We start from the raw sequence: 15,891 nt of genomic DNA on the forward strand, positions 1-15,891 counted from the left end.
GCCTTGGAGCACTCCTTCCTCCCCCTCCTCCCCCCCCCTCTTTTTCTCTTATTCTCCCCTTCCTCTTTTTTATGTTCTCCTGCCGCATCCTGCCCATCCTGCAGCTAAAGCGTTACCTCCTGCAGGAAGCCTTCCAGGACTACCTCCCGCCCTCTGGACACCTGGCTGAGGCTCATGGCCGCTCACCTGTTGCACTGGCTCGATGGTCAGCTCCATGTAGTGACTAATGGCTGTCATTGTCCTGAGTGGATTGCAGGGCAGCAGTGTAGTGAGAGGAACCCAATCTGAATTCTTTCAAGTAGACAAAGAGACAGAAATGGGAATTCTTAAGTTGGGAGACATTTTCTAAACACAAGGTCCCATTTTCTTAAAAAAAAAAAAAAAAAAAAAAAAAAAAAAAGGCACCCAAAAGCCCCACCCCTAAAGCGTTGTTTTTCCTCCCTGTTCTTTTATGGCACTTTTGTTTCCTGTAAAATGCATTTTCTCTCTCTGAGGTCATGGTATGTCAGTGGTTTCCAGACTTTGCTGCACGTGGAATCACCTGGACATTTAAAAACAAAACAAAACAACTGATGTTTCGCTCTCAACCCCTTCTCCCAGATATTCTGGTTTAATTGGTCTGGATGTGACCTGGGAAGTTTAAAAGCCTCACAGATGATTCTAAAACATGGCAAAGTCTGGGAACCACGGCAGTCGGTGCTAAACAAATGCTTTTGCAAAGCAGTAGTTCTCACACTGTAGAGTGCACCAGAAGCACCCAGTGGGCTGATCAGAACACTCTCAGCAATAACCCTAGCTGGTTTGGCTCAGTGGATAGAATATAAACCTACAGACTGAAGAGTCCTGGGTTCAATTCCAGTCAAGGGCACATGAGCGGGTTGTGGGCCCCATTCCCAGTGTGGGGCATGTAGGAGGCAACCGATGGATGATTCTCTCTCATCATTGATATTTCTATCTCTCTCTCTCCCCCCTCTCTCTTCCTCTATGAAATCAATAAAAAATACCTTTAAAAAAAACATACACACACAAAACACACTCTCAGCTTAGGATTGGATAGAGCTGAGTGGAAGCCTAGAATTTGCATTTCTAATAAGTTAGTTCCCAGATAATGCTGGTCCAGGGACCACACTTTGAGAACCACTGTGGCTGAGGAATGCTTGAAAAGATTGCCAAGTATCTTCTTCCTCCCCTTACAACAACCAGACACACAGGGCGCTCTTTATACATAGTGGCTTTGTTTTGGGATAAATTTCATAACGGTTGCTAGAGTGGAATGAAAATAACTTCCCATCAGAGAAACTGGGTGGGAAACCCATTTTCTGCCAAGTTATAACATCATTCGCAGGCCATACAAAATTATCAACTTAAAGTGAGGCCTCCTATATTTGGTCAAACATTTAATGAACTCACCCCTAATGCCTTGGCAGGGACAGACCAAATGATTTCACGGGCCTCACACGGGCCCGTGGGCTGGACGTTCCCCACCCCTGCCTTACAGCCTTTATGGGAACCCGGGTCTTTGGTCCATGAACCATTGTAAACCCCTTTCACCTTGGCCATACCCCTATCTCCTATTTCGTTCACTCAGTCAGATGACATGTTGATTTATGTAGTATGTAAACTTAAATATATATGAGTAAGTAAATTTCTAAATAGCATAAGTGGACACTTGATTATTTTCCAACTATATTGCTAAACATATATTGAAGTTTATTAAGTGTTCAGAAACTTTTAAAAACATGTTGAAATCGGGAAAATGGAAAGTCCTATTTATTCAGGGCCCCTTAGCATTGGGCATCAACAGTCGTTTTTGTTTTTGTTTTTAAAAAAATATATATTTTATTGACTTTTTACAGAGAGTAAGGGAGAGGGATAGTGAGTTAGACACATCGATGGGAGAGAAACATCAATCAGCTGCCTCCTGCACACCCCCCACCTGGGGATGTGCCACAACCAATGTACATGCCCTTGACCGGAATCGAACCTGGGACCTTTCAGTCTGCAGACTGAGGCTCTATCCACTGAGCCAAACCGGTTTCAGCAACAGTCGTTTTTTTTAAAGCGACCACGTGGTCAAGCTCAGAGGGACCCGGCATCCCGGCTCACCTCCATCCCCTCCACATGCAGACACTGGTGGGACCGGCGGTTTTCCAGCCCGCAATTCCTCGCCTCCTCGTTGTCATCCTCCTTCTCTGCGCCGGTCAGAAGGGCTTGGGTGTCCGGGCTCTCTCTGGCTTCGGAGGCGAAGCCCAAGGCCCGCCTCATCTTGCTTTTCATCACCCAGGAAAGGAAAATGATCTGGGAAGTGGATGGAGTTAAGGCCCAAAAGAGCGGAGAGCTGCAGCCACCCAGTGCCGCCTTCACCTCTGCACCCTGGGCCCCAGCCTGCGCTCTCTGTCCCGGGTTGGGGAGCTCCTGGGAGCCCAGGGCCAGGCCTGAGGGTCTCTGCTTTTCTCCTTAAAGGGCCAGGCTCCTAGTAAGGCCCTGCCTCTACCAAGCACGTGGGAAATACTTGTCAAACAAAAGCATTTTGAAAAGCATCATCCTCGAAGCATTTGAGGCCATACACACAGAGGGGTGAAGAGTCTCCACCAAATTCATATCCCAGAAAGTGACCTCATTTGGAAATAGGATCTTGGCTGATGTAATTAGTTAAGACGGGGTCACAGTGGACTAGGGTGGAGCCTAAAACCCACGGCAGGAGTCCCTGTAAGAGGAGAGGACACAGAGGCACACGAAAGGAGGCAGAGGTGACTTTTGCTGCCACAAGCCAAGGAGCACCAGGAGCCAGCCAGAGCCGGGCGAGGAACGGCAGGTTCTCCCCAGCGCCTCCGGAGAGAGCGCGGCCCTGCCTGGGTTTGGGACTTCCAGCCTCCAGAGCCGAGAGAATACATTTCTGTTGCTTGAGCTTCCGGTTTGTGGCAATGTGTGATGGCAGCCCTGGGGAAGTTTTTAAAATGGAATTTATTGGGATGACATTGGTTAATATAGTCATATAGGTCTCAGGGAATTCTATAATAGATCATCTGTATATTGTACTGTGCTCACCACCCCATGTCAAGCCTCCTTACATCACCATTTATCCCCCTTTTACCCTCTCCTACCTCCCCTACAAATTAACATAGAACCTGAGAAAGTCAGTGTCTGAACTATTTATGCTAAATGCTAAATCCACAGATGTTCTCTCTCTCTCTTTCTCTCTCTCCACACACACACACACACACACACACTTGATATCAACCACCACCGTCTGCATTTAGCTTGCCCTTGAGGTCCTCATGCCAAGGTCACTGGTGTGTCAGCACATCAGGCAACACCCCTGGGGAACCAGGTAGGTGCTCACAATCACGGACAAAGGGCAGCCCCTTGTCAGCTTTTATCTCTGCTGCCCCCACCCAAGAGCACACAGGGCAGGATCACCACTGCACGGCCATCAGCCTGCACGGCCATCCCCGGCCCGGGAGGAAGGCAAGGCAGAGACAGGGTGACAGGTTCCTGTCTGAGGCAGGGACGGACCTAGGTTGGGAGCAGAACTGAGACTGCAACCTGCTCTTCTGATCCCAGGGCCAGGAACGGGCACAGCCCCCGCTGCTGTTTAACAGAGCTCCAGCAAGAGATAATTATTCTTATTAAAAAAAAAAAAAAAAAAAAAGGAAACGCAAAATTGCACGTTGTCACTGTGTCTGCCCGCCCCAGGCTTCAAACCACCTCCCTGGCCACAGGGAGACAGTTCCGATCTAGAGGGAAGGAGGGCGTGGCAGCGGCAGGGAGGAGAGACGGGAAGATGCCTCTGGGCCCCTGGGGGGTAGATACAGCGAGGTCCAGCGCCGCGCGGCCCAGCGAGGTCAGGAACCAGGGTGTGGCCCGCAGCAGGTACTCGGGCCTCCGGTCATGGGCCACAATGGCTGAGGCGTAGAGGAGGCCCGCCAGGGCCGACAGGAGCCGGGTCCACAGGTGGATGCAGGGAAACGTCTTACCCCGGCACTAGGCAGAGAGAGGAGAGAGCTGGGCGGGAAGGAACACTGCCACTGCCCCGGCTGCCTCAGAGCTAAGACCAGGGCCCTGGGGGCATGGCAGGTGGGAGGGCAAACCCTCTGCCTGTGACAAGTCCCCCAGGGGGCCCTGATCTTCCTGCCAAGGGGCCATCAGGTTTGAATGCCTTTAGAGATGGGAAGCCCACTACCTCCTAAGGTCAAAATCCTAATATAATAAAGAGGTGATATGCAAATTGACCCTCATGCCCTCACAAGGTGGCTGCCTACGACCAGGCCAGCAAGGGGGTTAGTGAGGGATGACCAAATGACTGAACAAGCAGGCTGTGTGGGGTGACCAGGCCAGCAGGGGGGACAGTTGGGGGCAACCAGGCTGGTCGAGGGGGGCAGTTGGGGGTGATCAGGTCAGCAGGGGGGGGCAGTGAGGGATGAGTAGGCCAGCAGAAGGGGGAAGTTGATGTGACTAGGCCAGCAGTGCTAGGAACTAATAACTGATTTTAGAAGAAACCTCACTAGTTTCTTCTAAGATCATCAGGTGACATAGTTTCCCGGCCCCCATGCCACCTGGAGACCTGTCCCAGGGGTCCCTGAAGGGAGATTAGTGCTTCCTACTCCCCTCCCTTGATCTGGAGATAGAACCTTTGCTGATGAGACCCCATGTCTGGTGAGGTTTCTGGCCATCACAGCATAAGCGATAGCTTCCCACAAATGATCAACGGAGCACCTGCCATTCCCGGATCCTGTCTTCCTGGAACTGCTATTAGATGATGCTCTTGGACAAGTGACTCTCTTTTAGACACAATGATGGGCCTGTCACGTCTCCCGTGTGCGGCCCTGCCATTATTCCCTCAGCAAGGCCCGCGGGAAGGGCGGTCTGCACACGTCCGCAGCATCTCGCTCTTTCTTGCCTTGGTGGCCTTTCCCGTGCGCACTCCTCCTCCCCTCGCCTCTGCCTCCTTAATCCCACATCCCTTCAGAGAAACCTGAGACCTCCCCAGCAGCCACCGGCCTGGCTGTGTGGAGTTTCCAGCCTCACTCATCTGGATAGTGCTGGAGCCTTCTCTCTCTCCTCCGAGTCCCCAAACACGTGATGCTGTATTTCTTAGACGCAGGCGTCCTCAAACTTTTTAAAGTGGGGGCCAGATCACGGTCCCTCAGAGAGCTGGAGGGCCGGACTATATGAACTACTAATTCCTACTGTAACACCTCGGCTGCGCTCACTGCCCAAAAAACCTGGCGGGCCAGATCAGACTCCTCTGCGGGCCGCATGTGGCCCGCGGGCCGTAGTTTGAAGACGCCTGCCTTAGAGCATTAAATGACCCGGCTTTGTGTTTCTGTGTCTCCCATGAGACGGTGAGCTTCCTGGGGGCAAGCAGCGACTCAAGTCACATCTCTATCCCCCGGGACTGGCCAACACAGGTCTTATCTCACCCCAGACGCCTGGAAGATACTTGCCAATAAGATGCTCTCGAATACACAGAACCCCAGTAGCTACTCGATTCTATCCTCTAAAACCTTCTCACTCCCTAGCGCAATGCTTGTTGGTCCAACCCTGGTGGCTTCTACCTGAGAGCCCGCTTCCCATCTGCTGTAAGAAATGGAGAGAACGCAGTGGGCTATCCAGTGAGAGGCCTCAGGACTTCTCTGGGGCTAGCCACCCACCCTCCCACCCCCAGCTCCACACACACATGGGGTGGCACCATCCCTCTGCCCGGGGACCCGGAGCTCTGACAGTGCTCCCAGATGCCCGAAAACCTGTCACATGGCCCCAATTCCAGCCCCAATCCCAGCCTCACGATTCTGGCGAGTGGGGGGATCCGGGAGGCCCAGGAGCCGCAGGCAGCGATGCCGCCCAGCAGGTAGCCAAACATTTCAGTGTTGTCCTGTGGGAACAGGTGAGAGTCAGCACCCCGAGGAGACCGCCGTGCACCCCAGTCCCAGTGAAGTAGGTTCCTCCCAATGAAGGCTAACCCTGCCCACACCACCCCCAGGCATATCTGAAGGGACCATCACTGCCCCATGCGCCCCCCGCTGGCTCCGCCTCACCTGCAGCAGGCTTCCCAGCAGCCTCCGCTGTGGCCCTCGGACAAGGCCTGAAGCCTTCGGGACAGCAGCCCAGACAGCCCAGCAGGGGCCCAGGCTCAGGGGCAGAGTCAAGGCAAATACGCCGGCCCTGAGCCGCTGCCTCCCCTTCCTCTCCTGGGAGCCGTGACCTGCAACAGACACCAAAACCCCACATGGTTCCTGGGAACCTGAGCGTCTGGGAAGAACTGGTGTTGACCCAGCCCTGACGCCAGGGCAGGTTCCTATTCCCATGTATCGATAGTTCTGGCTAGATCCTCTCAACCCTTCCAGGCCCTGTGGTTGTGCCCCCTCTATGAACAAAGAAGTCTTTCCTCCCCACCACCCATCCCCCTACACACACAGACACACACACAGAGACACACACACAGACACACACACACACACAGACACACACAGACACATACACACACACAGACACACACAGACACACATACACAGACACACACACAGACACACACACACAGACAGAGACACACACATACACACACACACAGACACACACAGACACACACAGACACACACACAGACACACAGACACACACACATACACACACACAGACACACACACACACACACACACACACACACACACATGGCTGGTACTCTCTCCTTCCTCAGCCCTCTTATAACTTTTCTGTTCAAGGCAGGTGACATTTCCTGTATCACATATATGTATCTGAGTGCACAGGGTCGCCTCTCCAAGACTGGAACCCCCTGAGGGCAGGCACTGTGCCCTGGCAGGGTCTACAATCTCCGGAGAGCCTGGCACAGAGCAGAACTGGCACAAGCCTGGTGAATGCATCAAGTGAACGCCTGGTGCCGGGACACCGAAACTGAGTGGGACAAGGAGCATCTTCTTTGGAAATCTCCCTTTAACACAAGACAGATGCTCCTCTGAACCATCCTAGTAAGAACATTTCTCCTCTGGGCAGCATTGGCAGCACAGTGCAGCTGAGGGCATCTTTTTTAAAAGAATATATTTTTATTGATTTCAGAGAAGAACAGAGAGGGACATAGAGAGAGAGAGAAACATCAATGATGAGAGAGAATCACTGATTGGCTGCCTCCTGCACTCCCCACACGGAGGATGGAGCCCGAAACCCAGGTGTGTGCCCTGACCAGGAATGGAACTGGGACCTCCTGGTTCATAGGTCAATGCTCAACCACTGAGCCACGCTGACTGGGCTGAGGGCATCTTCTATGACTCCATGCAAGCATTCTCTTCTCTGGAATGCCCCAGTCCTACACACTCGTCTACTCATCCCATCTCAGTCACTTACAGCTGCTGCTCTGCCTGAGGCGGCGCATGCCCGTGCCTGCATCCATTTCTGGAAGCTGTAGGGCTTCACTGGCACCCCGGACTTGCACAGAAATCCTTGTTCATCCCCAAAGCCATGTACCACCCTCTTTCTGGTCTTTGCCCACTGTTCTCTTAACCAGGAATGCCTTCCCTGCAGTCCCTGTGCCAACGTCACTCCTTCTCTGACACCTGCAGCCCCTTCTTCCCCCTCTGGTGCCCTCGTTGTGCACGCGCCTCCCCACCGGCAGCTCTAAGGATGCTTAGGGCCCTGCCTCCCTCCTCTGGCTCGTTCTTTCGTCTGTGCCTGGCAGGGGTCCAGGGTAATGATGAATGAGAGCATGAATGAAGGCAGGAACAGATGGCCACACACTCACCCGAATCAGACTTCAACTTGGAGCCGCAGACTGGGAAGAGAATGAACACAAAGTTCACCAGGTCAACAGCTGCCAGGTAGGCACCAGTGAAAACCTGGGAGCAGATGGAAACGGTCTTGGTGTTCAGACAGCACTTCTCATCCCGGATCTCCCAGCACCCCCATGAGCTCCACCAAGGGGTGCTTCCTGGGACGCCTCCCTACCCCAGGAAAGGCGGAGATCTCCTCCCTCTGAGTGATGAGGAGGTGGGGTGGGTGCTTAAATGATGGGCCAGGAACCCAAACCCAGCTCTCTGCTTCCTAGTCCTCCCTCTCTCCACTGCACGGTGTAATCTCTGCGGGGTAACTTTGGCCCAGCCACTGGCCTCGGGGCCTCAGTTTCCTCAGCTCTAAAACAGAGTTAGTATTGGTGCCTTCCTCACAATTTAAGCAGATTGCATGAATCCATACATGGAAGGTGCTTAGGCAAACACCCAAAGGAAAGTAAAATGCACTCACCTGTAAATGTACTAGCTACCAGGACAGGATGGTTATTGCCAAGAGCATGCATTTCTGGATTTGAATCCTGGCACTGCTACCCTGTTTCCCCGAAAATAAGACATTGTCTTATATTAATTTTTTCTCCCAAAGTTGCGCTAGGTCTTATTTTCAGGGGATGTCTTATTTTCAGGGAAACACGGTATTTACTAGAGGGTGACCTTAGAGAAGTTATTTAACCTCTCAGGGCTGCAGTTTCCACGTGTGTAAAACAAGATAAGAGCACTCGTGTTGTAGGATGATTTGGGAATCAAATGAGTTAATACATGAAAAGCCCTTAGTGCTAAGTACCCTGTTAAGTGTTTAATAAATATCAACTATTATTATTGGACTCGAGCTAGACCTCATTATTTTGCATCTCCTAATGAGAATAGGCACCCAGAATAAAAAGTGATCGGTTTCTGAGACAGCACTGCTCAAAGCAGGGCCTAGAACTCTCCCGACCTGTTCCCAGGCTGTCCTCCTTCAGCCCAGCTGGGTGGGCACAAGGCCTGGAGCAGCCCTAAGAGGTGGCCAGCAGCGGGGCCCGCAGGTTTTCCCTGTGATACATGTTTTGGAATAGGCTCCTCCTCTACAGGTTTGAGGGCCTAGAATTTTCAGAAACTTATAACTGCTTCTCACTTTCCCCAAAGCCCTCACCTCACAACCATCTGGGAAGGGATTCAGACCACCCCTTGCATGAGCTAGGGCTGGGTCCTGGGCTCTAAAAGCAATAGTACCGCCCTAGCCAGTTTGGCTCGGTGGATAGAGTGTCCGCCTGTGGACTGAAGGGTCCCGGGTTTAATTCCAGTCAAGGGTACTTGCCCAGGATGCATGCTCGATCCCCAGGTAGGGGGCGTGCAGGAGGCAGTCAACCAATGACTCTCTCTCTCATCATTGATGTTACTTTCCCTCCCTCTCCCTTCCTCTCTGAAATCAATAAAATATGTATCTGTAAAAAATAAGATAAAAATAAAAACAATCGTACCAACAATCACTATTTATTGAGCATCTACTATGTGCCAGCTGCTGTTTTGAGTGATGATTTTACAGTAGTGGATACAAATTCTTGCCCCTGTGGAGCTAACATTCCAGTAGGCGTTAAATAAAATAAGCAATAAGCATACTATAAGTAAAGTAGGTGGTGTATTGGGGGGAAGCCATGAAAAAAATAGAGCAGGCTGAGGGGGTCCGTGGTAGAGGTACATGGGTGGTCCGGGGAGGCCTCCTTGGGAAGGTGGTTTCTGAGCAAAGACGCAAAGGAGGTGAGCAGTGAGCCATGCGGCTGTCCGGACAGAAGCACTGGAGGGGAGCAGAACGACCAGCAAGAGCACAGGCCCTGAGGCAAACTGCGCCTTGCATGGTGAGGGAATGAGACAGAAGCCACGGCCCCCTCCGGGCCTGACGCACCTGGATCGCGAGCTGTCTGGCCAGAATCGCCCCGACCGTGTCGCACAAGCTGGCCAGGAGGCAGCACGCAGCACACAGCGCTGACTGGTCCTGTCTGCACTTCTTGGCACATCTCAGATAGAGGAGCCTGCGGAGACAGATGGGGGTGGGCAGAACGTGGACGCCGGCGTTTGGCCTCCCAAAGCAGGTGTCTGGAAAAGACAGCTGTGACTCGTGTGTCCATATAAAGCACTTTCTCCTCCCGGAATTCAGCGGGTGCTTTTGAACTCAGTTTACAGATCAGAAAAGAAAGGCTCAGAGGGCTCCCTGCATGGGGTGGGAGCCGGACCTGCCTCTCGAATGAAGAGGAATATCTTTCCTCCTACAGATCTTGCCCGCTCAGGTTCATGAGCAGCTTTCAGTGCTGACAAACTCCCCGGGGGGTGGGGGTGGGGGTGATGTTATGAAAGGAAACAGGAGGGTGATAAGCCCAATCACTGTAGCTTACTGCAGAGCAGAATTCATTGCCTAAATTTAGAAAGGCAGCTTGTCTCTTTGACATGAAAGCGAAATCCTTCTCATCTATCCATGTAACGGAGCGGCCAGCCTTCTGGGGGCCCATAGCCAAGCTGACTTCGTTTTGGGTGTGTGTTCCTTACCCGGGAGGAGAGCAGAACTCCGGAAGATGCCATGGAACTTGGGTAAGGTGACCAGATTCTTCCCAAAAATTGGGACTTCTTTAAAACGCCCCGGGACACGGCAGGACTGTCCCACCAAAAGCGGGACGTCTGGTCACCTTAAACTTGGGGCTAACCTTTCCCCGAGGCCCCTCTGCGACTTGCCGGGTTATCTCCCTTACTGCCTCCCCCTGCCGCACGCTCACAAGCTCAGAAAGGCAGGGCGTGCTGGGCGGGGCCAGAGGTGCTCCGTCAGCGTCACCGGCTGGACCTCAGAAGCAGTGTGTGCTCGATGGTTCCCCGCTGCCTTCCTATCGGGGAAACAGAAGCACCACCCGGCAGCTCTGGCTTCATTGCCTCGTCCTTAGGGCTCACAGGGTGGCGCTTCCGTGGGACGGTTTGACCGGACGAGGGCGGAAGGCTATTCGGGGAGGCCTGAAGCCCAGAGAAGGAAGAGCAACCTTTCACTCGGGCCCGGGCTCCTGGAACTGACGCCAGTTTTAGGAGCGAAGATGCTACACGAGAAACTCTGCGTTAGACCAAGATTAGAAATGGTTTATCTCAGCCCTCCCCTTTGAAAGTGGAGAAAACGGAGGCTTGTGGTAAAAGGGGCGTCAGCGGGGGGGCCACGGCCGGCCTCTGGCCTCAGGAGGCTGCGCTCTGAACCTGCTGCTGCCCGGCCCTCTCCGGGCTCCCAGGGGGTGCCAGCTGCTAACAGCTCGGAAGAGGCACAGTCTCTAAAGCCAAAGGAAGGTGAAGGGACGGTGAAGCCCTAAAAACAAACAGCGTGCCCAGACGTAAGCAGCGTGAGAAAGCAGAGGCTGCCTGGCTGGGCTTCTCTCCTAACCTCGGTGCCCACGTCGGTGAAATGCCTACCACGCGGACCTCCGAGGGTGGCTGTGAGGAACAAGTGAGACAGCGCACGCCAGCACCTCCTAAGTCCCATGCTCTGGTCTGGCTAGCTTACTCCTCTCAAGCCGGCCCCTGGGTAGCAGGGTTGGGGGTTTCCCTTTTTCCATCCATCCCTCCCTCCACAAGTTGGTTAACCTCTCAGAACCTCAGGCTTCCTGATCTAAATGGGTCATTGCAGTCCCTGGCTCCTGGGAAGGTGGCAGGATTCAACGAGTTAATGAATGCAACACTAGGCCCGCAGTGAATGTTCTGGTGTCTTTTTATTCCTAATCCAGTGACTGGGCAATGAGGCTGAGAATCTGTAACTACCAAAAATGCCCAGGGGGGCATCCATAGTGCCCACGGTGAGCCGGCGGCAGTCCTGTCTCCTCCGCCAGGGAACAGGTGGATGACACCAGCCCTCCGAGCTTGGGACAGGGTGGCTGAAGACCTAGAGTAGGGGTGTCGAACTCAATCAGAGAAGGGGCCAAAATCTAAAATCCAGCCTAAATCGCGGGCCGAATGGTTTACTGAACAGTCATAAACTGTCATTGTGATGGAAACGCAGCGGAGTGCAGTGATGACATCGCGGTGCGGGCCACATTGCAAGGCCTGGCGGGACGGATTTGGCCCGCGGGCCTTGTGTTTGACACATGTGACCTAGAGGCTGTCTTTCACCAGACTTGACCCAGAGAGCCCAGGTTACGGTGGCCCCTGGGCAAACCACTCCAGGTACTGGACAGACCAGGGCAAACTCCGTGGCCAGAGTCAGATCATCCCTTGCCCATTTCCCAGCTGAGTGGGAAAAATTGAGGCCAGAAACATCAGCCTTGTCCAAGGTCCCTGTCCAAGGGTTGGCGGCAGAACTGGAGCAATAGTAACATGTAATGAACTTACTAAGGAAGCACTTTGCCGGTGCTAACTCATTAAACCCTCCCTTCCGTCAGTCCTAGGAGTTATCCCCCCCTTTTAGGTGAGGAAAATGCCCAGAGGTTTTAGAGCTAGCCCAGCTCACACCGCTAGCCAATAGGGAAAAAGGCTGACAACAGAACAGTCCAGGGCCCTGCCCACTGCACCACCCAGCCTCTCCTCCTGCTGGCCCACAGCCCAGCCAAGCCGGGGTGAAAAAACTATCCGACTTCAGGCTACGGAAATGTTAGTTTCGATCCTGGAACTGGGGGCTACCTCCTGCATCCTCCCTTCCCGCCCCCTTCCCTCTAGGCTTGCAAAAGGGAGTTAGTAAGGGGGTGGGGAGGTAGCACCCCATTCCCCCTCCCTCCCTCCCCACACTCCTCGCCTCAGCCCAGCCGCCCCCACCCCGGCGCCGCCGTCCCGGTCCCCATTACAGTGTGTGGGCGGCGATCCAGCAGGAGGAGGCGCAGAGCCAGAGGCTGAAGGAGATGCAGACGCGGTGGCGGGCGAAGCAGCGGTCCAAGTAGCCCCAGTCCCAGAGGGCGGGCGCGGCGCCGGCCGCCTCCCCCATGGCGGGCGCGGCCCCCGGCCCGGGCCGGAGCCTCCCGCGTGGCGGGGACCCGCGCGCAGCCTCCGGGCCGTGGGTGGCCGGGCGCTGCCGCCCCGTCTCCGGAGAGGTCCCCCCGCGGCAGCCCTCCGAGCGCCCGGACCGCGGGCAGGATGGGCGCGCCCAGCTCTGCGCTCCCTCCCGGGCGCCGGCGGCCGGACTCCGGGTTAAAGTTTCCGGACCGCGCGGCTCCCCACCCCGCGCGCTATTGTCGGGGGTCCTCGGGCGGGAGGCCGCCCCCCAGCGGCGGGAGCCGGGAGCAGCCTCCGCACAAAGGCTGCGGCCGCCGCCCCCTGACAGCCAGCCGCAGAGCTGCGACCCCTTCGCCGTCACCTGCCCCGCAAACTGAAGGAATGCAGTGACCTGCGGGGCCACTGAAGAGCGCGTTGTTCGTTCATCAATCCACCACATTTCCCGGACTAAACAATACATGCCTTCGCGCTGGCGAAGGTCTAGGGTGCCGTGGGCCTGGTCCTGCTGGTGAAAAGGGTACAATGCAAAGGTGTGATGAGAGCCAGGGAGGAGGAGACAAGCGCCTGGTGGGCAAATCCCCTTTATTTTCTTTCTCTCACGGGGTATTCGTGCCTATAAAGGGAGGATGAGAGTCCCCACCTCAGAGTTACTGTGATTATTACTAGATGAAACCCTGCAGATAGAGCACCTGGCACATCAGCAGGGGAAATTATCATTGTTACCGTCTTTCCTAGGAAGAGCCTTGGATCCACTAAAAGGAGGAGGAGGAGGAGGAGGAGGAGGAGGAGGAGGGGGGGGGGGGGATTGAGGTTGGAAGAAATGTGAAGCATAGCCGAAACCGGTTTGGCTCAGTGGCAGAGCGTCGGTCTGCGGACTGAAAGGTCCCAGGTTCGATTCTGGTCAGGGGCATGTACCTTGGTTGTGGGCACATCCCGGTAGGGGGTGTGCAAGAGGCAGCTGGTCGATGTTTCTCTCTCATTGACGTTTCTAACTCTCTCTCCCTCTCCCTTCCTCATAAAATATATTTTGAAAAAAGGAAAAAAAGAAAAGAAAAAGAAATGTGAAGCGTAAGGTCAGTTAATGATGGGAGATACAACGCTCAGTTCTGGTTCCTCTGTCAGCTGCCAGAAGCATCCGGTCTCATGGCTTTAAATACTGTCCCTGTCCCTGTCCCCAAATGAGTATCTCCAGGTCAGAACCCCCAGACTTGAGACTCACACATGCAGCTGCCTGCTCGGCATTTCCTCTTCCATGTCTGAACACATCTAAAAGCAAACTTGAAATTTTTCTGTCCCAAAGCTACTCCCCCTGCAGCCTTCCCTCCGCGGCCTGACTGGGCGTCCTGGTCCTGTGGGCACAAGGCCCTGTGCCCACTCTCCTCTATCAGGGCCCTCTCCAGCCTGATGAGCGCTGTCTTCCTACCAGGCTGTGAGCTCTTGCAGCCAGTTGTTTAGTTTATACCTGTCCTCCCAGCTCCTAGCTCAGTGCCTGGCTCAAAATAAGATGCTGTTTACTAAGCTGATTCTTAAACAGTCCATGCACATGTTAGGTAATAAAAGAGCATGTTTACACAGCTTTGGTGATGCCTAGCATTGTGTCTGTGGAAGGCTTTCGAGAAATACATGAGCTGGGCCTTGGAGAACGTTTGCTTTTGGCAATGAGGCCATGGCACCAGTCCCACAAAGGCCCTCCTGGAGGCAGGAAGAGCATGGCTGTGGGCATCAGCGAACTGCAGAGGTACTGCAGCAAGGGTAGGAGACGAGGAGAGAGAGCAGGCCGCAGACCTGGCACAAGGACCCAAGGCCTTCATCCTGCAGGGAACACTTAGTGCTAGATATTCTAACCAACTCCCACCCTGCCCTTCGGACCCTCTCAGACTCTCCCAGCACCGTCCAGAGGGCTCCTCACAGGGCCGGTCCTCAGGAAGTGAGTCAGTTCCTTTACCAGGCAGCGGCCTCGCACAGCCCAGACGCTAATGTTTTTCTGGCCGAGGTCCTGAGTTTCCCCGAAAAGAAAAACTAATAAGCAGATTATAACACATGTCCTCCCTCCAAATAGGCATTTCCTGTTGGCGTAAGCGCTACACCCACAGGCATTGTCCTGAAGAAAGGCAGGCTGCACAGCCTGGGCCGGCCGTCCTGCAAGGAGCGGGCAGCCAGTCGTGGCCATGGATCCCAGCCACCTGGGGGGACAGAGGCCGGAGTTCAACAGCTTTCTCCTCTGAGGACACACTGCCTCCTGCCAAGGTTCTTATAAAATGCATTATTCAATATTATTCAGCGTTTCCCAAACTTTTGACATATGTGTACCCCTTCTATAATTTTCGTAACGCTGAGTATCCTTCATACTCATGAGAACGTAGAATTAGGTGCAGCTAAGCACGGTGCAGTGCATATCCCCACCAAACTCCGGTGCAACGCGTACGCCCACCAAACTCTTCCTGTACCCCTGGGGGTACTCGTACTGCACTTTGGGAAGCATTGATAGAGGAAAGGCTCATAGCTACTCCTCAGTGACATTAAAAACCTCCTGTCAGTTTGATTTACCTGCTATAAATGTAGAGAAATCAATGACAATAGAAAGCATTTTGAAATAATGGCATTTATAAATCTTAATCAATCCAATTGTGGACATGCCAGAGTGTCATGATTAAAGCAGGTCCCGGATTCTAAAACTCTGTCATCAACACACAGCGTGACCTTGTAAAGGCTTCTTCCCCTACCCCCAAGCTCATTAATAACATCTAGTTGCTGAAAGTCACTTACTTCACGATGCTCAGAGCCAGGCAAGGGCTAACGGAACTAACAGATGTTACATCAAGAAAAGCCCTACATTTTAACCCTTTTTATTTTTTAAAATATATTTTTTATTGATTTCAGGGAGGAAGGATAGGGAGAGATAGAAACACCAATGATGAGAGAGAATCATCGATCAGCTGCCTCCTGCACACCCCATATTGGGGACTGAGCCTGCAACCATGCATGTGCCCAGGAATCGAACTGTGACCTTCTGGTTCAAAGGCTGATGCTTAACCACTGAGCCATGATAGCCAGGCAAAAGCCCTACATTTTAGAAGAGGTAAATCTCAATGAATGCTAATAGCAAGGCAACTCACCTTATAGAGTTAACTAAATAGAATAATGCAAGTTCTCACTGCCGCTTCCAATTTAGAAAGA

General features: G+C 53.5%; 1 protein-coding gene across 3 annotated transcripts in view; it reads right to left on the reverse strand.

Annotated features, from left to right (window-relative positions):
* The window catches only part of TMEM44 (transmembrane protein 44), a 29,762-nt gene extending 16,739 nt beyond the window's left edge, over positions 1-13,023 (reverse strand). Inside the window, exons 1-8 of one of the 3 annotated variants that reach the window (XM_045583856.1) lie at positions 12,570-13,020; positions 9,677-9,803; positions 7,752-7,845; positions 6,039-6,205; positions 5,789-5,875; positions 3,814-3,984; positions 2,107-2,298; positions 187-291 (exon numbers count right to left, since the gene is read on the reverse strand). In XM_045583856.1, coding sequence (XP_045439812.1) covers positions 187-291; positions 2,107-2,298; positions 3,814-3,984; positions 5,789-5,875; positions 6,039-6,205; positions 7,752-7,845; positions 9,677-9,803; positions 12,570-12,706 — 1,080 coding nt within the window. In that variant the 5' untranslated portion in view covers positions 12,707-13,020. Of the gene's footprint in view, positions 1-186; positions 292-2,106; positions 2,299-3,813; positions 3,985-5,788; positions 5,876-6,038; positions 6,206-7,751; positions 7,846-9,676; positions 9,804-12,569 lie in introns of all 3 variants that reach the window. The other 2 variants (XM_036443977.2, XM_036443976.2) reach the window with 2 other exon arrangements.
* Positions 13,024-15,891: the final 2,868 nt, after the last annotated feature.

Source organism: Pipistrellus kuhlii, unplaced genomic scaffold, assembly GCF_014108245.1.
Source record: "Pipistrellus kuhlii isolate mPipKuh1 unplaced genomic scaffold, mPipKuh1.p scaffold_m20_p_2, whole genome shotgun sequence".
Classification (NCBI taxonomy): domain Eukaryota; kingdom Metazoa; phylum Chordata; class Mammalia; order Chiroptera; family Vespertilionidae; genus Pipistrellus; species Pipistrellus kuhlii.